Source organism: Lasioglossum baleicum, chromosome 1 (assembly GCF_051020765.1).
Source record: "Lasioglossum baleicum chromosome 1, iyLasBale1, whole genome shotgun sequence".
Taxonomy (NCBI): Eukaryota; Metazoa; Arthropoda; class Insecta; order Hymenoptera; family Halictidae; genus Lasioglossum; species Lasioglossum baleicum.
Genome location: NC_134929.1, coordinates 21,169,699 through 21,194,479, shown reverse-complemented (window position 1 = coordinate 21,194,479; position 24,781 = coordinate 21,169,699). Strand labels below are relative to the sequence as shown.

Here is a 24,781-nt window from a genome sequence, read left to right as displayed (position 1 = left end):
GTGGAGGAATATAAAGCATAAGCATTAACCTCGCGTTAGATCGACTTTACATAAAACGCAACAATGTTCCTTATCGGATTCGATGAATCGCAACGCCGCGAGCAACAAATTGCCTTTTAATTTCAGTCGAATCTGCATAAACACCGATTAGCATGTCGTCGACAAGCTGATTGAAATGCGAACGAAACGAACCGTCGAAATCGCGTGCGCGCAGCTCGAACAGAATTCAGGAAACCCGAGTCCCCGAGTGTTCCCATTAGGCGAAATTTTGCATACGCGACAACCAGTTGCCACAGAAAATTATAGGCTTGCAGATGGTCGATCCTAAGTCGATCACTGTCGAGAATCAACAGCCAAAATGAATCGCTGTTGGCAAGGTGACGGCTCCGCGACGAACGACAAGCGTTTCCATTACGCGACTCCGTAACGAGATTCAAATATTCATAGGCGAAACAGCTTTTTTATGGTGCACACGCGTTCGTTGTCGTTTTCATGGAAATGGTTCGTGATCTAAGCGCCCGGAGGTGGCGAACGATATGTGTTTATGCGCAACGCCATTACCTCGGAACTTCCGGAATAATCGAGTAATAGGAATAATCGTCGCTGATTTTATCCATTTCTTAGGTTATTATAGACGTCATTATACAGAAATTGCGTACACCGACGATTCAGATTAATTTTTTACGAGCTTGAGTTTTTGAAATAAATTAGCTTGGTTGAAGCCAGTGTTCAGAGACTGTTGATACCTCGATCGAAATGATCGTGGACTCGTATTACAAACGAGAATTAATTTCAGAGGAATTTTTAAAAGTTAACATCTCTCTCTCTCTCTCTCTCTCCGAAGAATGTTTATAATACAATAATACAGAGATATTTTTATAATAATTTAATTTAGAAGAATTCTTACTAGGAATTTCCAAGTCTAAATTAATATTAGAAGAACGTTTATACAGTATACGGATTTTTATATCTGTTTTCATTCGTGTCACAATAATGGCCGATGATAATTCCGATTATTAAAGAAACAAATAGCCTCGATAAAATATGGATTGCACATGTGCGTTGTTTGCACGCGATGCTTTCGAGGCGCGGCGCAGAAGCATGTGTGCCGTAGGTGCGTCTTCAGGATCCCCTTTCCTTCCATTGGGGGAATTTCGATCCTCGCAAGACGTGCTAATTCCTCTAAAACGGCGTTCTAAAACGTATAAATATTTGATTTTTAACACCTCGGCCGGCAACCGGCCTCGTGCATCGCATCGGCGTGGGTTTTTGGCACATTTCGATCCGCGCGGAAGCATAAATTCGCCGCGGATTCGGTATCAACATTTGGATTACAGTTTATTTCGATTTATGCAATAGCTGAGGATATTATTCCTCGATTTATGAAATCCGTGTAATGCGACGAAAGGTGCTTGGACATGTTGATGAACGATGAGATTTTCCAACTGTTGACTCGACGACAGCGTTGATCAAACTCAAAAATAAATCCCTGTTCGACGGATCGACATTATTATTTCTAGTCGACATTGCTGTGGAACTTTCTGTTCGTTCAACACATTACAATTAACCATTCTCAACTGACATTTCGATCATGAATATTTAAAAGCAATCAACGTAAATAGTTCGCACTAGCATGAGTATCATCTCACAATAAATGTACTACTTGTTCAGTTATAATTAGACTGCGGCTCTTTATGTAAACTTCATAAAAACCAAGATGAGGAACAAGTTCGATTTATCAACTAGAAAATGACTTCCATGTCATTATAATGTTCATTAGTGTACGTGTTTTCTTCTGTTTTAAAAACGTGCACTCTATAAATGCATAATGATCCCTAGAAGGAACGCCTCCTAGCCCGTCGATGAAAACGCAAGATTTCGAGCCAGTATTTTTCATTTTCGATCGCGATCGAGAGGCAGAGTGGTAGGGTTCGATCTCAGGCCGGTTACTGGTTGAACGATCCCGGGATTCGCGAGTAGCCAGCCTCTTAGCCCCTCCAGCACTTGTTCAGTCTGGTTTGGAGCCAATCGTGATTCTATCCCTTCTCGCGAATCCGTTCGATCTAGCTAGACACTGCCCTCCGAGTTCGAAGGTCACGGTGACACTAACGCGCCGGTACTGTTTGTATCTGCGCGCCGAGTTACCGCGCGAGTGGTCCCCTCGCTGATTGGCCAGTTGTCCACAGAGTGGGACAGTCTATATAGGGAGGCGCACGGCGCGCCACCGCCAGTGTTGCGCGTGCCTTCTTCCGGTAATGATCGAGGTTTCTCCTATCTCGGATCGCTTTTTTCTACCGTTGATCCTGACGATCGATTCGACTGTGCGTTCAGTGTGTTGATACGTAGTTCTCTAGATCTTAGATCTTTTCTGGAAAAAATTCCGAGAGTTCGTACAAATTTGTTCGCAAGGGTTGAAATATGTGAAGGGAACAGTGGGGATCGAGAGAATCGTGTGCGGTATACGAGAGATCGTATGGATTGTTTGGATGAGTGATAGATCGTCGATCCTCGGGCACGGAGCGAACGGTTGCGTGCCGATTCAACCAGCTGACTACTGATTTTCGGATCGATCGAACCTGGGAACACGCTTCCCGCTGCCATGACAATGGTCGTCAACAAGATCAACATGTCGTCGTACTCAACGCCGCGACGCACTTTCTTCTCCGGCTTGCACACAAAGGTAAACCGTGCTGCGAGCTTTTCTTCCAGTTTACATACTCCGTTTCCACTTTTTGGCGGGCTGTTGCTGCGTAAACGTTTCCCAGTAAATGCGGAAATGAATGTTTTTTAAAGACTCGATATTTATCAGTCACGAAGCCAATTTTTAATTTCTCAATAATTTCTTGAACAATTGCTCATCGTTGCCAAGAAATGATCGCGAGTAATGAAAATTGTCAAAGATGATCCTTTGTTTAATTATTTGAGAGATATTTATCATTTGAATGTTTGATTTCTCCGTAATTTCTTGAATAGTTCGAATCGTTAGCCAAGAAATTAAGAATGATCGATAGGAATGATCCGAATTGATTAGGATAATAAACTAAAAATCAATATAAACGCCTCGGAATCTTCCAATCAACAGCAGTCATTAAAACTGAATACGTACGATTTACTCCGTAATATTAAGAAAGAAATATAAGAAAGAAATAATCACACAGAAATTATTAAGAATCCACATTAATTTTCCGGTTCCGCGAATCACTGAATTTTTAATGATTTACAAAGTCTGCTGCGTCAGGCAGAACTTTACAACTCACAGTAAACTTTCTCGAAAAAGAGTTTCGTAACTATTCTTTTTTTTTTTCTATTAACGATAGTGTAGTATCACAGGTCAGTTTTTATAGTAATTTTGCCATTAACTTAGTTATTTATTCGGACTGGCCTTATCTTATTGCTTCGTTCGTTCGTCGAGTCACGCTTTGATATGCATTCCTTTATAATGAATCCCTGAACGATATTTACCGTAATAAGCATACACTTACCATTGTCGGTTTTCCATTTCGTTAAATAGCTAATCAAAATTCCAGTAATAATAATAATCGTTATAATAACAGTGTTCTCTCTTCGGATTCTCATCGAGCCCGTAATTGTTTCATTATTTCTATATTTATTACGCTAGCCTTCGACGGCTTTTAAAATTACAACAATTGATACCAATAGACATTCCTGCATAAATGAATAACTATGAAGCGTAATCGGCGGAATCGTAAAAACATAGATGCCGAGCGAAAACTATGGGATAACTATGTTTAAACTCACTTTCGTTGGATTCTCGAACATTTTTAGAAAGCGTACATTCTTGCAGAGTACTCGAATAAATAATCAGATAATGAACATTAAGGATTACCGTAGAAACCGTATTAATAAAGGGAAAAGTGATCGGTTTCTGAATATGTTTTTCGCTCCGTGCACTCGCGATTGAAAAAGTGAGGTCTACCGATAATCTAATAGACTGATTACTTTATTTTATTCGGATAAACTCGAAGACAAAATTATCGGCAAACGATCTCATTCGTTCAATTTTCCTCTATCACAGTCCGTTACTAAAAATGTCGGGGTCTAATATTATTAAAGTAGAAACTGGCTAAAAATTTTAAATCGACAAATTCTTGCTATTATGACAAACTAATGTAACAGTCTATTCATTTAAAATTCAGACAATGCGTGATCATGCATGTTGTAGAAAGAGCAAACTTTCTAATAAGCGAATAATAAATGCCGTCCGCTGGACGTAGCGACCCTGTGCCCGATGCACCGAGTCGAGGCGCAGAAAGCGATGCGTTTCCACGATTGCATTCATCTGGAAAGACAGATTGGTTGGTAGCTCGGTGCAGCACCTATCCTGGATACTCCAGAAATGGTGGTCGAGCGTGGTCGACCGCTTCTACGGTATTTTCCCGATCCACGAGCGATAAGGCTCGTCCCTGATCCTCTCTGGTCGCTCTTCGAGCGAAGCAAAGCGGATTAACGGTTCTCCGTCCTTCGAGTATGCTTTCTCCGGGCCGGTTTCCATCGAAAATTTATTCACCCTCTGCGCGCGATGTAAGCTGCGTTTCCACGCGCGCGCTCGCGCGTTTAGTCGGTGCACGTATCGCGCGAGAGACCAGTGCGTTCGATTATGCAACCCGCGGCCACGTTCCTCGCTTCGTTTCGTGGAAACCGATCCTGACGATTGATCTGACGGACAGATCCAAATACAGTCATTTTTCTCGTTCGATGCGAAAGACGTGGAGAAATACTAATACATACACACAATGTATAGAGAAACTTCGTTGTTAAAAATGTTTTTTCTACGAAATTTTGACGAGCTTGTTCGTGATATTTTTCGGATTCAAATGAACCCAAACACGATACATTTTCGATCATGTTTACCCGTTTAAACGACGATTCTGTAGAACCTCGATTATTCGAACCGATTACGTTTGATCTAAAGTGATACGTTTGAAGCACAAGCGACAGGATTCGAGCAGCCTGATCCAAAACAGAGGATCGACGACGATCCACGGATCGCCGACAATTTCCCGGGTCCGGCCGTGAACGTGACCGTCCACCGGACCAACGGACCACCGACGAAACCATCCAGTTCGACGACGTTGGCGAAAAGAATGGGTGCGGGTTCGGGTGCTCGGTGTTTTTCGCTGGTTTTCTGGCCCGTCGCCAAGTTATTTCGACCGGCCGCGTCTGGTAATCTTCTCGCGCGGACTCCCGATGGCTTACGTAACCTGAAACCAGCTTGGAGTTTGTTAAACCCCGTTCCCGATCTCTTCACCTAAAAAAAGGTTTCCCGTCGCGAGATCGTTTCGCGTCCGGAAAAACGGGAACGCGCGCACACGATGATGACGATCGAATCAGAAAATCGCGAGCGATTCTATGAATACGTATCTTCTGTGTTTTTGTTGTCGATAATCGGTCATGCTGAAAGGGTGAAAGCAACCCTTAACATTAATAATGGAAATGGGTATTTATAATACAGAAATAACGCACAAGAATTCAAACTGTCTGTTCTTTATTTAACCGAAGAAGAACTAGTCAGAAGACGTCTGTATCGTTAGCGAGCCGAAACTGAAGTGAAGCTACAGAGAAAGTTTTAGGGGAAAGAATAACCCCTGTTGGGTCCACTCGGGAAAAACAGATGTGGGATGACCCTTAATTTATTACTCAGGGCCTCTTTGTATTTGAAGGTGCAGGCCTTCCACTTCTGACCGAAGTCAATGACAAAGACCCGAGGACCGTTAAAATATTCCGGGACACTCTTAGTATCCTTCAACACTCGACTTAATTTTGCAGATGTTCCAACAATTAATTTCGCTGGATATTGATCTTCTGTCATTTTTTTTTTAAAACAACTGTTTTTACTATTTTAAATTTCCACAGTCCAGTAGTTAACTTTCGTTTTTGTACTCTCTGTATTTGCGCTAGGTATTTGAGACAGTAAGGATTTTCTCCAGATTCAGGGGTCGTTTCCACCCCCGCGATAAGGATGATGATACAACCACGGATAAACAAGATAAACGTTAAATATTGATTGATAAAAACAGTTTATTTCGATTGATCCTAGACACGATCGTCTACAAAACTGTCGAAAACATTGATTTTCCAAGGATTAAAGAGAACAACTGCAAACTGATTTATAGCCCACGGATGTATCAGTAAATCCTCTCATTCATGCAATCTGCAGCACTAAAATTACTTTGTATAAATTCGAGAACCAGATCATTTCCGAGAACTGGCTCTCGTGCAGAATCGTCGCGCGCGTCTTCTCTCGGAAGAAAAAACAAACTGTTCCGATTTGGGGTGAGAGGAGGGTCGAGGGAAAGGGAGAAAAGCTGTTGCGTCCAATTTTTCTGACGTCGACGAAGACGACGAAGACGACGGCAAAGAAGCTCTGGTTCCCGCTCGCTGCACTCGCCGGCTGTCTTCGAACCGGTCGAATTTAGGTCCGTTTAAATATAGACCGGAGAGAAGCGTTTCTGTCGCGGCCGCGAAATTCTGCCTGGCTCCCTCTCATTAGTCTCTCGTTCCTCGCGATTCATTATTTTCCTCTGGCCGCGCCTTTATCGCCGCCGATCAACGCATCGCTCGTCGCTTCGCGCCCGATCATTCGTCTGCTCTCCGAACGCTTCCGAAATCTAAGGAAACTTGGAAAAACTTCTTGTTTCGATATTTGAGGCACGAAAATACACATTGAAACCATGAGGTGCAACAGCATCGAATGTCGTAGAAATTTTCGGTTGCTCCCATAAGGGTTAAAAGGAACGTGAACTTGTATCGAGGTAGTACTGTAGAAACGACCCTTCGATGCGATCCACCTCGCAGCTGGCATCAAAAGAATAGGTTAGGTTCTCGACAAAGCGTGCAATCCTTGACGGAAACTGTGCAGAACGCACTCGCGGGTCGCGGGTTGCAACCAGTTGCAACTCGGAATCGACGAGGCAGGCGCGGGTTAATCGTTTACCGTCTGGTCCAGCTTGAAAAAGAAACAGAGAGCCGTGGACGCCGTAAAAGCGAGCGCGCGAGGCATAAAAGATTCATTTTGCCAGCGAGGTGACCCTGTCGACCCAGCATCCGCTCTCTGTGGGCGGCTCGCTCGCTCTCTCCTCATAGCCTCTTCTCTCCTCCTCCTCCTCTCTTTCTCTTTCCCTCTCCTTTCTTCTGGCTCGTTCCACGCGTTTTCTTTTTCTATTCCGCGGCCCTCCTTTCGAGGTGAGCAGAGAAAAAGGGCGAGGAAGGGGGGCTGGCTCGTTGAGACAATCAAGCGACAGCTCGTTAAGTGTAACTGGTACTAAATTGCCGAGAGTTGGGAGACCGCCGGCCCTGACGTCTCACGAGTCCACCCGGGATGTCTTCTCTTTTCGGAGAAAACTGCTGCATAATACCGGAAATTCGGACGAGGAGAATTCACCAAAATGTTGGAACACGACGCTTCCTGTTCGCCGGATTTGTACGTATGTTATAGTTCATTACAAACATTTACGGGTAAAAATGTGCAGATGTAAGTTAACGTTGACGAGACGTACTAGTCCCAAGCTCATCAACATTATTAGAAGAGCAATTTTCATCTTGCAGAAGAATCCACAGTCGATGAACGTAACGGGGGTGAATAAAATGAGGAACTATTTGTGGACGAAATTGGAATGAATTCGGAGGTAGCGCGGCGCGGTGAAAGTGAGCCCGGTGCTCGCAAGTGAAAGGCACGCCGAAGAAGACGGTCTCGCATCCTCCCCGCGAAAGGGGACCATTGATATTAATGCCGCTTTAACGATCACGAAACATCCATTTAATGAAAGCGATCGTCGCGTGCCACGGGTCTCTACCCTGTTATTCAATTTATCACCGCGCCGTCGCGTCGGTTTTCGATCCCGCCATTTACGGACCAGTCGCATTTAATCTACACACCGACCGCGGAGAGAAAAAAACTTACCCGCGAAATAGAATTACGCTCGTGACAATTGCCCATTCGTCGAGTGCGTCCTCTTCGTGCTCCGTCGCTGGGGTACTTGAACATTTCTTGTAGGAAAAGAAATGACTTTTTCGAATATAGGAAATTGTCCAGCGTGTCCCTGAAAGCCCGAGTTCGGTCCGGCAAGATGACGTCGCCGGCAGTTTCCGGTGCGCGTGCAACGCCCGGAAGTGCCGGGATAATTCGAGCAAGCCGCAAGCAATTCGTGGAATGAGACTCAGAAAACGCGTGCGTATCTACGGGCGACTTTCACAAAAGCCGCGTGTCGACGTCGAACCGGATGCGTTTAATCTGCGGCCGTAAAGCGACACAGAGGAGACGCCCTTTCCCTCTCCCTTTCTCTCTCTCTAGAGAAGAGAAACGAGCGCCACACAATAGTAATTACCCGGCGAGATGAGCAGACGAACGGCTTGCGGATGAATGAGCCAACAAGAAGAATGAGAGAATTATTTACGCGGCTGGTGGTGATCCCATTAAATAATCGGCCGGTTGAACATCGGTCCCCTTCTCCCTCAAGAGAGAGAGAGAGAGGGAGAGGAGTGAGACGTGTGTTTAACGAGCTGTCGAGCTGATATTTATCCGACGGACGTCAAAGAATTACGTAAAGACTGGCAGACTGGTTATCGTTGTTCTACGACCGCCGACAAAGCTGGGTCACGATCGATCGAGCTCGCTCGCTTCGCTTTTGTCGCCGCTAATCGCGTATTCTGCACGGCGCGCCGTGACCCAAGATGCGCTCGGGAATATATGTACTCGAGAAGCGTTTTCCTTCGATGACAAATCATCGCCGACTGCGGTCCCCTCGACGGCGATGCCGTCTTTTGCATTTCTCCGGTAGGTGTGGTGCCGTGCCGGCGCACCTCCGTAAACAAACAGCGTTTCTGTCTCCGATAAATCCTTCTCCTTCATTCACAAAAATATCTTTTCGGGAAAAAATTCGGGAAAAAATGGAATGTATCTTATAACGAAATTCTTCTTTGGAGTCCCCCAGACAAGATGACATAGTTTAACGCTTTGCACTTGGAGCTATTTTAACTGGAAAATTAAACATTTCTTCCGATCTAGAATATTTTATAAGAAATTGGTATAATACTTTAATTGATTAGATACCGATATGTTTAATAGTCTAAACAATATTTTTAATAATGGTACAGCAATTTTAGTGGTGCCTCGGAGGGGACAATCGAGTGCTAAGGGTGAATATGATATTACGAATGTGTAAATGTGTCTAAATAATGCTTAAGGTGAAAGTATTGATGCATCCCTTGTATTTAAAAAATTACGAACCAGAGAAAAATCGAATTGTATCGAATCTATGACTATAAATAGCCTGTCTCCGCTCCCCAGTAGTCGAAAATCGTTTCCCGTTTCCGGTACAGAAACTCGAGGCACGACGCGACGATGCGATTGGCGCTGGTTGAGACGTTCCACGCGATTCCTCGGAGCATAATCAGCGATCGGCGAGTTCGCGCGACCGGTTTCCTCTTCGGCGTCGGGTGTCGGGCGTTCTATTCCTGCGCGTCGTGTTTCTGTTGTCGTGGAAATGTCACGCAGACCGCGGCGTGTTTTGCGAGCGTAAAGAAACCGCCACGTAAGCAGCGGCTGCGAGAAATGTCACGGCTATGTGACGCATACGTCGATCCACCTGGAGAACAAGCGAAAAGATGATGGGCTATACACTATGTATATTTACCTGTAGACGTATGGTACAGCATAGAAGTCGCCGGCCAGTAAGATTACACGCTATCCCGACACAATGGCGAGCCTGAGATTACGGTATTCGAGCGGTGCACGTGTGTCGGTCGATGCCTCGACAGCAAGATGATACGTTTCGCGACCCGGCAATGCGCTGAGCCAAGGAGATCTTCATACTGCGAGGTGCAACGGAGCTATCAGTTCGAGTCGAATTCAAGGGATCTAGTTAACAATCTATGATGGTCAGGAATTTTGTTTGCGAAGAGGGTATGTAATGGGATTTTTCATTAAATGAGTTACTGATTCGAAAGTACATATATTGCACTGTATACAGTAATTTTTTTACTACGATATCTTAAATATTATCCGAGTGACAATTTCTTTTCCGGAACATGCTTTTCTGAGACTGCCACGCGATCAAGCTGGACGATCGGAGAATTTTTTGTGAAGAGAGGAATGACATTTTTCTTTTAACAAGTTACCGATTCGAACGTACATATATTGTACTACTTGTGGTAATTTTTTAGTCGCTAAATCTAAAATGTTGACCGCGTAAAACAGTGAAGTAAGAAGTAAAACGATCTAGTTCAATAACGTTCAGAGAACTATGCCATTTTCGCGACAACAGCACTAAAGTAATGGTATCCGCTAAAGAATTCCTTGGCGTAACGTCGCCGGCTAATGACCAGATATTTATGGATCGGACTAGTTCACGGTACTCCACAAAGTTGCCCTAGTTAGCCGCAATTAATACGAAAAACGGCGGCAAATAGCCCCGTCCTTGGCCAATGGAAGAATCGGTTATCGCGACGTTTAGATCTCGGTTAGCAACGACTGGAACGGCCGGGTATCCGCTCGTTAGCCGGTTAATTAGCATCACACTGGACGACTCCCGTTAATTACAGCTTCTTATTCCTTTTCGACGTGTCCACCCGAAATCTCTAGCTGAATACCTCTACCTGTTAAAAGCATTCCGAATAAAGGATATTCGTTGCTCTTTGTTCACCGGAAGTCTACGACAATTTTACGTAACGTCGCCATTAGTTTTTTTCTCTCTTCAGCAAGATATTTCGCAAATATGCGAAGACACAATTGTACCATCATTGTCGAGGTATATGAATTGAGTCCGATCGAGTAATTCTCTCGGCACGAGACGTCCCGCTTCCGTGTGCTCGAGGAGCTGCACTCGAATGCAGAAACGCCTGACGTAATCGAGCGCGATCGCGGTCATTTACATCGCAGTTTACAGATCTCGCCTCGCCGTCCCTTGAATTCCCAGTCTGCTGGCCTCGAGACTCGCAGGTTGATAATCCGCTCGAGTGGCGCCGTTGCTGATTAGCGACGCCCACGCTTACGCACCCTTTCTGCTCGACTTTGTCCCTCTTTCTTGTTTCCTCGTGCTTAGAGCGAGCTGCATTTATTATCGACACCGAGCAAAAATCCTCGACTTCCGGGGCTGGGCCTCGACAATTGGAGAATCTTTCAAATCGATGGTCATTTACTGTATTTATGTTTTTTGAACCAAGCGTACATGTATTTTTGTTCGTTTGATTATTTTTATTTAACTTTGTTCAGCGCGTTCTCGTCCCGATAAGTCACAAGATGTCTCATAATTTAGTCGACGGTTGTCCGTCGATAATCGCGTGACGATTTCACGAAGGACGACCGTAGGCGTATCGACGCCATAGTAATTAAATCTGCGCTGCCTGTGGCGCCTCGTGCTTGTCATTTTGAATAGCCTCTTCTTTGAATCGCACCTAAACGGGCCTTGTCTCTTTGTGTTTCAGGTGAGTCCGCCCATTCGGGATTTCCATTTGAATCGTCGCCGAGAAATCGTGACATGGGACAACAGAGGCGCAACAATAGACGGTCACATTTGCAAAACATTTTCTATTGTCAACGGAAAGAGGACGATTTCCACGCTTTGTTTCCCGATTTTTCTTTTTCTTCACTCTACAGTGGCAATGCCATATTCATCAGAGTACAAATTGCCAAATTCTTGTCAACCAAATTCACTACGTTTTAACCAATAACCACCATTTTCTACGATATTCTACTTTACATATGTACAGGGCATTTCATAGTATAGTACATATTCTACAGTCCGATTTGAGAGTTGACTAGCTGTTGCTAGCGAAAGAAATCACACCGCGAATTATGCAGTCTACGCGAAGATTGTTTCGTGCCTCGTCAGACAAATGACAACTGGCTGCGCTGGAAAAATGTGATGGTAGTCAGGTTGCTAGCATCGCGCTGTCTGGGCATCCTAACGGTGCAGCAATCGTTAGTCCGATCATGTTGTCCCTACAATCGCTGCGACACGAAGCAGTCGAGACTTTCACGGGCCTGACGATGACTCACGTGTCGTCGCGAAACTTCTTTCGCGTTCTCTTTGCGCGATCCTCTGAACGAGAATAGTATTAAAAAGACATATGTACTCCTCTTGCGCGAGCCAGAATCTGATCCTCTCTCGAGGACCTTGTACCAATTCATTTCAAAAAACCAGGCTGAAATTACCAGGTTAAAATTAATTACTGTTGCATGCGCACCCGGTCCAAATTAAGATAAGCCACTTTCGCTAGAAATAATTTCCAATTTCGTTCTTTAAACATCGTCATGCAAAAAATCAATTTCAAAATGAACGACAAGGCAAATTGTTACATGTGCACTTAGTCCATGTTAAAGTGAGAAACTTTCACTAGAAACATTTTCCAGAATTGTCTAATTACGTTCTTCAAACATCGTCATACGAAAATTCAATTTCAAAATGAACGACAAGACAAATTGTTACATGTGCACTTAGTCCATGTTAAGGTGAGCCACTTTCACTCGAAACATTTTCCAAAATTGTCTAATTACGCTCTATGAACATCGTCATGCAAAAATTCAATTTTAAAAGGAACTACAAGGCAAATTGTTACATGTGCACTTAGTCCATGTTAAAGTGAGCAACTTTCACTAGAAACATTTTCCAAAATTGTCTAATTACGTTCTTCAAACATCGGCATACAAAAATTCAATTTTAAAATGAACGACAAGACAAATTGTTACATGCGCACCTAGTCCAAATTAAGCTGAGCGACTTTCGCTAGAAATAATTTCCAAAATTGTCCAATTTCGTTCTTTAAGCATCGTCATTCAAAAATTCAATTTTAAAATGAACGACAAGGCAAATTGCTACATGTGCACTTAGTCCATGTTAAAGTGAGAAACTTTCACTAGAAACATTTTCCAGAATTGTCTAATTACGTTCTTCAAACATCGTCATACGAAAATTCAATTTCAAAATGAACGACAAGACAAATTGTTACATGTGCACTTAGTCCATGTTAAGGTGAGCCACTTTCACTCGAAACATTTTCCAAAATTGTCTAATTACGCTCTATGAACATCGTCATGCAAAAATTCAATTTTAAAAGGAACTACAAGGCAAATTGTTACATGTGCACTTAGTCCATGTTAAAGTGAGCAACTTTCACTAGAAACATTTTCCAAAATTGTCTAATTACGTTCTTCAAACATCGGCATACAAAAATTCAATTTTAAAATGAACGACAAGACAAATTGTTACATGCGCACCTAGTCCAAATTAAGCTGAGCGACTTTCGCTAGAAATAATTTCCAAAATTGTCCAATTTCGTTCTTTAAGCATCGTCATTCAAAAATTCAATTTTAAAATGAACGACAAGGCAAATTGCTACATGTGCATTTAGTCCATGTAAAGGCGAGCAACTTTCATTCGAAACATTTTCCAAAATTGATTAATCACGTTCTTCAAACATCGTCATACAAAAATTCAATTTTAAAATGAACGACAAGGCAAATTGTTACGTGTGCACTTAGTCCATGTTAAGGCGAGCAACTTTCACTCGAAACATTTTCCAGAATTGTCTAATTACGTTCTATAAACATCATGATATCTGCAATACATCACCGAAAGTCATCTAAGCCTACTCTAAGGGTAAAAAGCACTAGGAAAATACAATTTGAAAATTCTCCAAGTAGCAGAAGCTACAGAAGTAGCAAGCATGACGTTCCCGCGGCGTCAGCGGCCGTTCGCGGGTTTCTGGCTCGTGGTCGGCGGTTGCAGCAAAGCAAGCTGGCATCCAAGCAACGTCTACTGACCCAGAGGTGAGAAAAAGGAAAGGGGGGCTGTCGATGACCGCGCTCGCGCGTCTGGAATTCCTCCGTGAGTCATCGGCATTCGCCAAGGGGGCTCCCTTCTCGGTATGGGAAGTATGGCCTCTGTTCCAGGCCCCGTGTCCTCGCGTCTCCATGCACGGTTCACCATGACTCAACCGAATTTCTTGTTGCCAGCCCGCTGATCTCTCCTGTGCCCCCGAATTCTCGATCCGGATCGGACACGCGAATCTTCGGGACCAAAAAGTCGAAGAGATCGCCAAGGGCTAGATGATGCACCCTGTAATTGAATCCTGGATTCTTCGAATTCCTGGGGTGCTTGGAGGCTGACCTCTAATCATCGATAGATCAATCGATGGACGTCTGAGCGAAATCAAAATTGGATGCATTTGTTGAGAGACATAGCAGCTACGTAGTAATTTGTTTCTGTCTTTAATAATTTTAGTTGGTTTACATCTCTTCTGAAGTATACGATTCATGTTTAGCGATACTCTGCAGCTATTCATTTTTATCATAAACGCATAAATTCTCATTGACAAGCATTATTCCAACGCTTGAAAAATTCACAACAATTTGAAGGAGACAATAAATTTTAAATGATTAATCTATTATGAATAGAGACATCGCGGACACGTCGATTTCATCGTAAAAAAGCGGCAGAGAGGGAGAAAAATAAATTATGTGAAGAATGTTTCTGTTTCTCACGGAGATTATTTAACAAACAAACGAACAATTGATGATTTCGTACAGTCCCGGTACTTTTCCGCGTAATCGTGAGCGAGCGCGCAGCATGAACGAACCGGCGCCGCGCGGCGGATGAATGGACGAGTCCGTGAATCATTCGAGGAGGAAGTTCAAGGCCGTGCGTTACGATACCGAGCCACGTGCTCTTGTATCGCATAATGCGTTATCAAGAACGCGTAATGCGTGCGCGCAGACATTCTTTCCTCCTCCAGGAGCACCTATACATATAGCGAGAAGAGTCGACGACCCCTGGAAAATTCGATCCTGAATCTCTCCGACGATCCAACCCTCTGTAATCCTCGAAAAATCCGGATGGTCTGCCGTCCCTCAACATCGGTATATCCTTTTGACCTGAATTCTAAAGAACTGTCAGCTTCAGGGTCGATCTTTGAGTAGCTGTTTGGAGAAATTCGATGACGATCCATTATGCTCGATTTAGATTGAAGAAGATCTTTTCAACGAATAGTTGTCGGACGCACTTGAAAATCAGTTGACTTCGGCTTCTATTGTTTGTTCCTAAACAATGTGTTCCTCGAACTGCCATGTCACTTCTTCTTTTTTTAGCGCTATGATACGAACGTTGACAAAGATTACGTCAGAGATTGTGCAACGACGCATTGCGTAAATAGATCAAACTGTGTAATCCCCGATGCATCACAAGCCAGCTCAAGACTTCAGCAAATACTTCATTACGAAGCGTACGATAAGCGGTTTGTATTTAACAATGTAGAATTGTTCGAACACCATATTCAAACTCTGAAAATTCGTCGATTATACTGTTATGGTTACTCTGAACCCTCAACAGTTTGAGAGTTCAGTAAAATTATATAATCATAAAATTCATTAAAAAATTAATCTTCTCCAAAGGAAAACTACTTCGTATTTTCCCGAAGACTTTTCCGAGATTCCTCTGCATAGGAAGATCTACGGATTGATAGAGATACATTCACGTTCGATGATCATACCTATAAAATTCATGAGTACCTGCCTAATTGGCAGCGTCGATCGTAATCGCCGATGAGTAATGCGCTCGCTTTGACTATCCGACGAGATAATGACTATCTTGAATCGGTGGTTCCACTGCCGCGACTCGATCACTGTGAATTTTCAGTGCCGGCGATAAGTGACGCCGTAGTCAGTGAATCACCGATCTTCCACGGTATCCGCCTCTTCTTCTTTTGTCTCCTCTCAACCCCGCCTCTCAGAGGCACGCGCGCCTCGTGACTCACCGATCCAGACTCTCGTGACTCTTGATCACCTGCGTGCTGGATCGTGAGACCCGAATACAGATTCGGTTTTATTCGGGCCACTCGCTACAAACGATTCTCGGGATCCTCGGAATCTTCGCGGATTTAACTTGACAGCACCATTGGCATAAACTTTGTTCGAATGTGGAAAAGACATGCTTCAGTTACTGCATAATTGTATTTCTATACGCTCCATTTTTCTTATCGCTTGTTATAGAGACTCAATATTTATTTAAGCTACTCTTTGGGAACGATTTTCGCAACCTTCGTGATCTTTGAAGATTTTTCTTGAGAGTTACCAATGATGATAGAAAAAAATTAAATCAACTTCGAAAAAACGCACTAAAAAGTATAAAATAATTTCCATTTAATTCATGTGAATACACACGAACTTAAATACAATACAATCTTTTCGGAGGCGGCGCTAAATTGAAAATTTTCGACACTGGAAATTACGAAAATCCTTAAATTCTTCTAAATACTAATATATTTATATTGGGTTGGCAAATAAGTTTGTTCGGTTTTTGTGATTTATTCCACTCTGAAAAACCGAACAAACTTATTTGCCAACCCAATATTTAAATAATATATTTGCGCCGCCTCCGAAAAGATTGTATTGTATTTAAGTTCGTGTGTATTCACATAAATTAAATGGAAATTATTTTATACTTTTTAGTGCGTTTTTTCGAAGTCGGTTTAATATTTTTTTATTTCACACTTTTTTTATCTCTGTCAGCCGTCACATTCCAAATCGTAATTTATAAATATCTGAAAGCCGCAATCGATAACGGTAACGACGTCGCGTCGTTACTGTTCCTAATGTCTAACATTCAGCGGAGTTCACAACGGTATCACCACCCTACATTTTCGCAAATAAATTCGTAATTAATAAAAAAATGCAAAATTTTTTTTTGCACGGGACCATCCCGGGAACATACTCTACAATCTACAAGATGCAAAAGGTTTCGTTCCGATTGGACCATCCATCTCGGCGTAATCGGTGAACATACATAGAAAAAAAAGCGAAAAGAAAGGCACATACAGATCGAATTGAGTAACCACCTCCTTTTTCGAAGTCGGTTAAAAATAAACTTTGTTGGAAAGTGAAAAGACATCGTTCAGTTCCTGTATAATATTTTTCTCATCATTTGTTAGAGAATTCCGAATATTGCTAACCTGTTCAATGTGTCCTCCTTTTCTTCAACTCAACGTCCCATAATTTTTGATTTGCAACAAAGGCTCAAACAAATTGTGCAATCGCATTGAATGAACCAAGAATGCAGTTGTTAATTCATATGGGACACACGGGAAACCTATGTATTTCGAACGCGAAATCCAAACAAACGTGTGTAGGTCAGTAAAAACATTCTTGCTGAGCACTTCTCTCGGCTCTACGAGTTACGCAATATTTATAGCATAGTTATCCGGAAAGAGCGAAAAGGAGACGCGACGGAGAATCGCAGAAAAGTGTCCGGCACGCGTATTTTCAGTCGGTTACGTCAACCGGGTCTATTCGGCTGTGATCGAGGAACTGCAAGGGAAGAGTGAACAATCGGTTTCTACGTCAGACGCCATAAATAGTGGGCGTGATAAAAGCACCGCCGGTTTTTCGAGCTACGGTTTCTTATCTAGTGGTCCGGAGAAAACCACGTGTCTTAAGTGGCTCGATAACGGGCGTGAATCATCCTCGAGAGTCTCGCGCGACGCGTGAGAAAGCATTCGAACACGTACGGGACTGGTTTCGCCAAAACGAATCGTGTCGCGAATAGAGAAACGCGGGAATCGAGACTCGTTCGAGATTATGCGAAAGCCTCGATCGCTTGGCAGACACGTCGATTTGTAAATACTGAGAGGCAGTACATTTCGTTCTTCGTTGGTCGCAAAGACTACGAACATTTTTCTTCGGAAATACCCGTGGGAATATAATACGAAATCCTGTTCCACAATATTGCTAGATTTTTTCACGTGTTTTCGTAATTTTGTTCGAAAACTGTCCCCCTATCATCGAGTGCGATCCTTCATTCAGCATTTCCCTATCAGAAAGGATTGAAAGCCTGTTTCCAGCAAGAGTTCCTTATCTCGTCAAACAATTTCTAGAAGCAATACTCATTGTTTCCGTTTTCCTCTAGCCGATAAATCCTCCAGGAAAAACCGCCGGACAGTCCACCATATAAAATCCCCGACTAAATATAGCTGCCAGCAACGAAATCAACCGGAACGTTAGCATTTCCGGAAAGCTCGTCCGGCTCGTGCCATGAATTTCGCTATCGTTCTTCCTGTTTCGTGAAACCAACATGCGTCACGACTTTCTAATACGTGCACGTTTGTCATGGTACACCATTACCGATGCTTCTGTATGCTTTCTACAGTCGTCAAAAGCCCGGATTACTGGTTGTTTAGATTCGGTTACGTGAACGCTTCGAGCATCGAACAGGAAGTCGAGCGGGGATCATCTTCCGCAGGTTTACGATTCAATCTGATTTTCAGTTATCAATATTAATGAACCGACGGAAATGTAAATGCACGACTGTTGTCTCTATAATTTGAATACGTGAAAATTTATTACATTCATTTTGACTGTTGCTATCTTTCACTTGCCCATGTTTGTCGTAAACGCATATAACGTGCAGTCTTTGTTTTTCGTGAAATTTCTGAGGTTGCCGAGACCGGCAGTCAAAGCGATAATTAAGCTGGCTCAATTAGTCCGGTGATGAACACCGGCGCGCTGGGTTCGTCTTAACCGTCTCGAGTGCAGTTGCTCCGACTGCATCAGGCGCTCGATTGAAGTGCATCTCGATTTAGACGTCGGCGAGGGCAACGTGCACCTAGGAAGTAGATTTCGCGCGGACGATGACGCGCCATGGTTAATTTGATCTTCAATTGCACGCGTTTCTCAACGCCTCATTCCGAGTACGCACACGTACGCCGCAATTATCATCCTTCCGAAACGAAACGATTATTCTAGTTTTTCTAGCTGCTATCTACAAAACCATCTTCCCAGCATTACCTGTTTGGTTTCTTCTTCTGAAGAAGCAGGTCTGCCGAATCGTAGCGGACGAGATCGTCGATCGTAACCGCGAGGAACGCGCTGGAAGATCGATCGATCGGAATGTACCGGGCATCGACCCTATAGATCATCAGCCTAAAACCGGATAAGTGTTCTGGATCAAAGAGCCTCGAATTCACAGAGTACATCGGAGCTCTCGATCCCCGTGGAACGAGAACCGTATCCTCTTCTAAACTGTTTCAAGTTATGCGAGGCATCCTAATAGAGGAAGCCCGCGATCTTTAGATCGGCCGGCCAGGTTCGACGCACCGGACGCTATGCGAAATATTCGACCCGATCGAACCCGAGAGCATACTCTAATCTCGAGCCCTTTTAATCATCGTTGCTGCGGCGAGGCGAACGCGTTATTTACGGCCCCATTAGACTGCTGGATCGACGCTACTCGAACCGTTTCATTATCCCGAGATTTCGGCCCTGGCAAATTCTGTAAATTGCTATGTACACTTGCCAAACGCGTTCCCTCGGCTCTACGGTAATATCTCGGTACTTGTACGACTACGAAATGTCAATATGCTTAACATCGAATGTTAAATTGATATTGATTCTGCAAGATTTTCGAAGAAATCCTGTTCAGATTGATTTAATCGAATCTGATTGTTATTGGATCGGCAGGAATGGGCTCGAGGCTAGAGCCGCGTCGAGAATCGTGACAATTGGAATGTAGCTACACTGTTACGAGATTCAACGATGCAACCATTCGGATCATTGATTCTTGAAAAATGTACAGAAATACAGTCACACTCAAAGAGGAAAAAACCATTGTTGGTACATATAAAAATACAAAAATTCAGAGACACGAGGAAAGATACAGTGTCATTAAAAAAAGTAAAAAATTCAGTGATACATTGTAAAAAACGTTCAGAGACGCGATAAAGGAAAGTGGAAACATTCGGTAAACAATAGAAAAACGCACGTTTCTCGGGTACTCTGATGAGGAGAACGTTTAGACAAACAGTTATACTCCCACCGTTCTCCAGCAGCCTAATCGCTTCGGAAGGAGCTAGAGAGGCGGCTCTGCAGGTGAGTCAATTAGCGTTTCCCGGAATCATGGTTGCCCGATACGGTTATCTCTCGAGCCGGCATCAGGTAGTTCGACTCGTACATCCGGCGGCACACGTGACCGGTTGCGAAATCTTGGTTGCGGAAGCTGTTTCGAGTGTCCGGATGGTTCTTTCGAGAATCGACTGGGGCCGGCTTGACCGGTCATGCGTCGATGGCCGATAAATCGATTGGGTCCGACTCCCGTTTGCCATTCGGTCCATTCAGCTGGATGACTCGGATGACTCGTCTGCGAAGCAGGCAGGCAGGCAGGCAGGGATCGTGGCAGTCACTGGTCCATTCATTCGGCGGTGACGTAATCGCGGATCGTACTATGAGAAGTCGTGAATCGCGCGCGGGCTGCACCGACTGTGCACCGAGTGCATCTCTTGCTGCACAGCGTATCCACGCGTGCATGCGTCATGCTCGACACGCGCCCGCCGAGGAATCTAATTGACATCCTCGCCGCGAACCATAAGGGTCAAATGTATTTGCACGAGTGTCACCCCTCCTGCTATTTGTCATTTGCAAGGCGTTAAACTGGCGTTAGGCGTCTTGTCTCCTGGAAATCGTTTGCATGCTCCGCGTGTCGTCATCTTTGATAAAAGCGAATATGTATAGAGCTTTCGATGGTGCGGAAAACATTCATGCTTGTAGAAATCGAATTAAGAAACAAGAGTTGAATTAGACAGAGCGAAGTGCTCGGTTATTTAAAAATTTAAACACTGTCGACGAACGTTCGTAGAACAACAGAATATAATGAAGAGAAAACTCGTTATCATTAGTTCTAAAAAAAGAAGCGATTGCCTTTCTTGGAGAGACTCGGACTATGAGCACATTAATCAAACTACGAACAACAAAGATAAACCAATCGCTGATTATCTGAAAAAAAATAGATCACACAACAAGTAGTAAATTACCAAGAACAGTATCGATCAATGAAAACATTTTTCTGAATGGAGCAGCAACGGTTATGCAACGGTCGAGGATCCGGTTCCGGTCACGTTGATCCACAGAAGCGAGCCAGCAGAGGCTCCAGCGTTCCACAGAACTAACTCTGTCCCCACTCGATCCCTTTCGATCGTCGATGAATCATCCGTTCCTGGAAAACGGCGGCCAGTTACTGCTTCACGACAGCGATTAGGCGCCCCTCCACCTGTTCAACCTTCTCCCGACCTGTGCTCGATCAGGCTAAGTGATCGTGAAATGCTGATCGGGTACCACCACCACCAACAACAAGATCCGCGACGCGACGCGACGCGTGCAGCACGCGCCGGATCTCGCTGATAACGAGCGTGACACTCGTTATCAAACGGGTATTTGTACCGGCGGGGGATCGAGCGTGTCGCCAGTCATCCGCCTCGACTCGCGCGCGCTGGATCTCCTCGATCATCCCGATCGATCACTCGCCGGACCTGTTCCATTGCACCGACCTCGCGACGACGTGCAGCACAGTGACACGGATGAGATAGTCCGCTGCCAGTGAATTCTACAAGTGTTTGCGAGGTGGCTAATTGTTACTGCGCGAGTTCTGTGCTGATAAGCAAAGTTTCGCAACTATGTTTGCTAATCGGTGCACAATTGCATACTCGATTATCGATCTGTGTGGGTTCCTACGCTGCATCGGGATTGGTCGAGCTGAGATTGTTTATTTGAACGCGTTCCGATTTTTAGCTTTTCTTCTTATGAATTGTACCTCTTTCAGGTATTGTCCTATTTAGAGTGAAACGAGTACACCGAGGATTTTCATGCGAAATACAAAATTCGTAATTCGATTGTCGGAAGCCTGTCAGTAGCCTGAAAATAGTCACCGGCTCAAGACCAGGCCTAAATTGATCTTCTCTTCGATTAACCCTTTGCACTCCGTTGTCACTGATAATGCGACATTGCTGTGACAAATTACAAAGCATAACATTTTCATTTTGTTCAAGATTTGTAAGCTTGACCTTGTTTTATATAATGTAGCTGAGGAATAAATATTTTGTTTTATTGCAGCAACCGTATTTTTTTTATTATATATATGCGCTTTGTTGGTGTACTATATCAGTCACTATGCTGGAGTGCAAAGGGTTAAATCATGACCGTTCGATTTATCAAAGACAATTACCTACCTGCAAACTCTTTTGACACATGTACGTGTGCAAACAAATGACATACCACATTTCTCCATGGCGTCGAGGATAGCGTATCTCATTCAACTCAAAATTCAGATTCATCTTTTATGGAATAAATTACTCCATTTTCTCAATCAAGTTCAACGGTCTTTTAATTTCTACATCCCCTAGTTTCTCTATTATCAGACACTTCTCGAAATGTAATTGTACTTTTCCAGCCTGACAGACAAGAGCATAATCTCGATTTCCAACGTCTCCATGGTGGTCCCCAAAATGCCCGTTGCCCAGTATGTAGTCTGGCAGACACGCGTGTTCGAAATTAACAGGCGTCGCTACACTTCCTAGTTGCCGGCTGCATAGAAACGAAACGTGTCTCGAACCCGTGCACCGTCTCGGAAACCCGTGCCAGCCGACGCGTACAAGCATTCCTCTCGTCGTCGTCGTCTATGGCGTTCCCCATACGTGACTTCCCGACCGGAAACGGACGCTTCGATTTCCTTCACGAAGCGTCGAACGCGCGCCGAAATCGGCCGCTCCTATCGCCCGACACCAGATCCGACCTCTCCTCCTTTCCGACGAATATTATCGGCTGATAACGTATCGAGATAAAGTATTTTAAGTGTCTCCGGTTCTCGCGCTACACGTAGCTTCGATGAACCGCCTCGCTCTCGACACCATCTTGTTGTCGGGTTTCTCCAGTCCTCGGAAAACCTCGTTCTTGGAAACAGTTCTCATCGGTTTCTTGAACTCGCAACATTTTCTCTTCGACTCGTGTCTCGATAGTCTCCAAGGTGCTCGCATAAATTACCGGAATTCCTTCGCGTGGAAAACAGTGTTTGAACAGCTGTTCCCCAGAGGGTGGTTGTATGGAAAGGAACCGTAGATAGTAGCTGGGAACGAACCTAATCCGTCAATGGATAGATACCTTTCGTCTTTATCTTGTTTTCGTTAGGTCTTAGCAATTCGGTTCTCGGTGATTTCGAAGAAGGAGCAGCTATCATCCCTTTGCAGCGGTGGAATGATCAATAGAGCTGGCGTGCATGATGCAGTGTTCCTCTGGAGCCTAAGTTTCGGTGTCAAAAGAATCACGAATTTGTTGTGTGGTCTGTCCGGAATTGAAATATTCTGCTCCACGTATTGTCTACTTACGTGAAGCTCGATTGAAAATCACTGAAATAAATTACAAAATAGCATTCGAAAATCTTCGAAATTAATTATGCACACCAGCTCGAAACCCATTCTCTTCGACAAAACGAATTCGAAGTTCACATTTCTCCGGTGCTGATTTCCTCGTTATTTCACGAAACCCACAGAGCATGATCGAGAAACGACGCTAATCGGAGAGGTGTGTCGCGTCGACGGAAGACAGTGTTTGCAAAGGATCTATGCCCGCCGAGCGATAAATCATTCGGCGAACGAAGAGCGTGGCAATTGATTCAGCAGAGGCAGAGATAGAGAAAGCTTTTCTCGCGAACGGCGTTGAATCGCGAAGGATTTATGAATGAGCGTGGACAGGGGATTGAACATGCTGCACAAGCATCGCAGAAGCTCGCTGAGCAGCTTGCTGCACCAGAAAGACAGAGGCGCTTTCCTCAAATCCGTAAGTACCTTTCGGGAGACCGAAACATTCCGCAGATACGTGTTATCGAGATCGTAAAGCGCGACGCGCCCGCTCGTTTCGCGCAATTACGCATATTTCCGTGGTGACTTGTCGGACGAGCGTGACGACTGACATCACTGGGTGTTTGAGTTGGTGGCGGGGAATTAAGGATTTTGCTAATTAACACCAGGAATCTGCGGAGACGACCGGAGATACGCGAGCTTCATATTCGCGGTCGTCGCGAGTCTGCGACAGGGAAACATTGCAAACAGATTTACCATAACGCAAATAAAACACTTTGCATGCAATTTTCAATTTTTGTAGACGAATTTTGAGAAAGTGGAATGAAATAGAATGTTATTTTCCGTGCAGAGGCCGTTTTAGATCTGAAATAAATTAAAATCGTACTAAATTCTGTCATATTTTATATCCTAGAATTTTTTGAAAATTTTCGTGCATAAAGTCGTGCATAAAGTCGATTCGGCGTCTTACCTTATTGGTTGTCCTAAAAATGGATGGGGATGATGAAGTGATTTCTATTGGTGAGTGGGTGGTGCCTTTTGGTCGTAGGAGTAGGAGTGCTTTGGTAAAACTTTGTTTAGGCTATGGAAATTACTAGGTGTGAATGATATGGGAAAACGATACGGAAACTAAAGTGTTGCTTATGTATAAGATTGCCCTGTCGATGGTTCGTGGTCCGCTCTCGAGACTCGAGACGGTCCCGAAGTGTTGTCCGATGACACCCAAACTCTGGGACCGTCGCGTCGCGTCGCGTCTAAATAAATATCTCACGTTCGGTCTGCTCGAGACCGAACAAGGGCTGCTTTTACCCCTTCGGTAAGGACGTTGAATAACAAAGAAACATAGTAAGAAACGTTCAATCGAAGCACTGTATCAAACGTTCGCGCAAGACTAATCTCTCAGCCGAGTTCCATCAAAATCACTTGCGTAGCTCGTCGACCCAATAAACAATGTAGAGTCATCACTATCGGTGTTGAACGATATCACTGAACAGTTAATCCGCAAGGCCATGAGAAAAACTATCTCACGTCAGAAGAGACTCTCGAGGAAACTATCGGTACAAATACGAAGTACAAATTCTCTCTATCGATGAGGTTATCGTTGCATCTGGCCGGTGTCATAAAAATCACGATTGTTCTCGGAACGATAGTATAC

General features: G+C 44.1%; 1 protein-coding gene across 6 annotated transcripts in view; it reads left to right on the top strand.

Moving 5' to 3' along the window:
* The window catches only part of Sarm (sterile alpha and armadillo motif), a 99,525-nt gene that overhangs the window by 37,297 nt on the left and 37,447 nt on the right, over nucleotides 1–24,781 (top strand). For 2 of the 6 annotated variants that reach the window (XR_013010671.1, XM_076440747.1), the window contains exon 1: nucleotides 23,462–23,605. The exons of 1 other annotated variant lie outside the window; for it this stretch is intronic. Coding sequence is in view for 4 of the 5 variants with exons in the window: in XM_076440747.1 (XP_076296862.1) it covers nucleotides 23,507–23,605 (99 nt within the window). In the remaining variant the exon portion in view is untranslated. Of the gene's footprint in view, nucleotides 1–1,768; nucleotides 2,681–16,388; nucleotides 21,398–23,318; nucleotides 23,606–24,781 lie in introns of those variants that run through there. 3 more of the 6 variants (XM_076440391.1, XM_076440306.1, XM_076440584.1) reach the window with 3 other exon arrangements.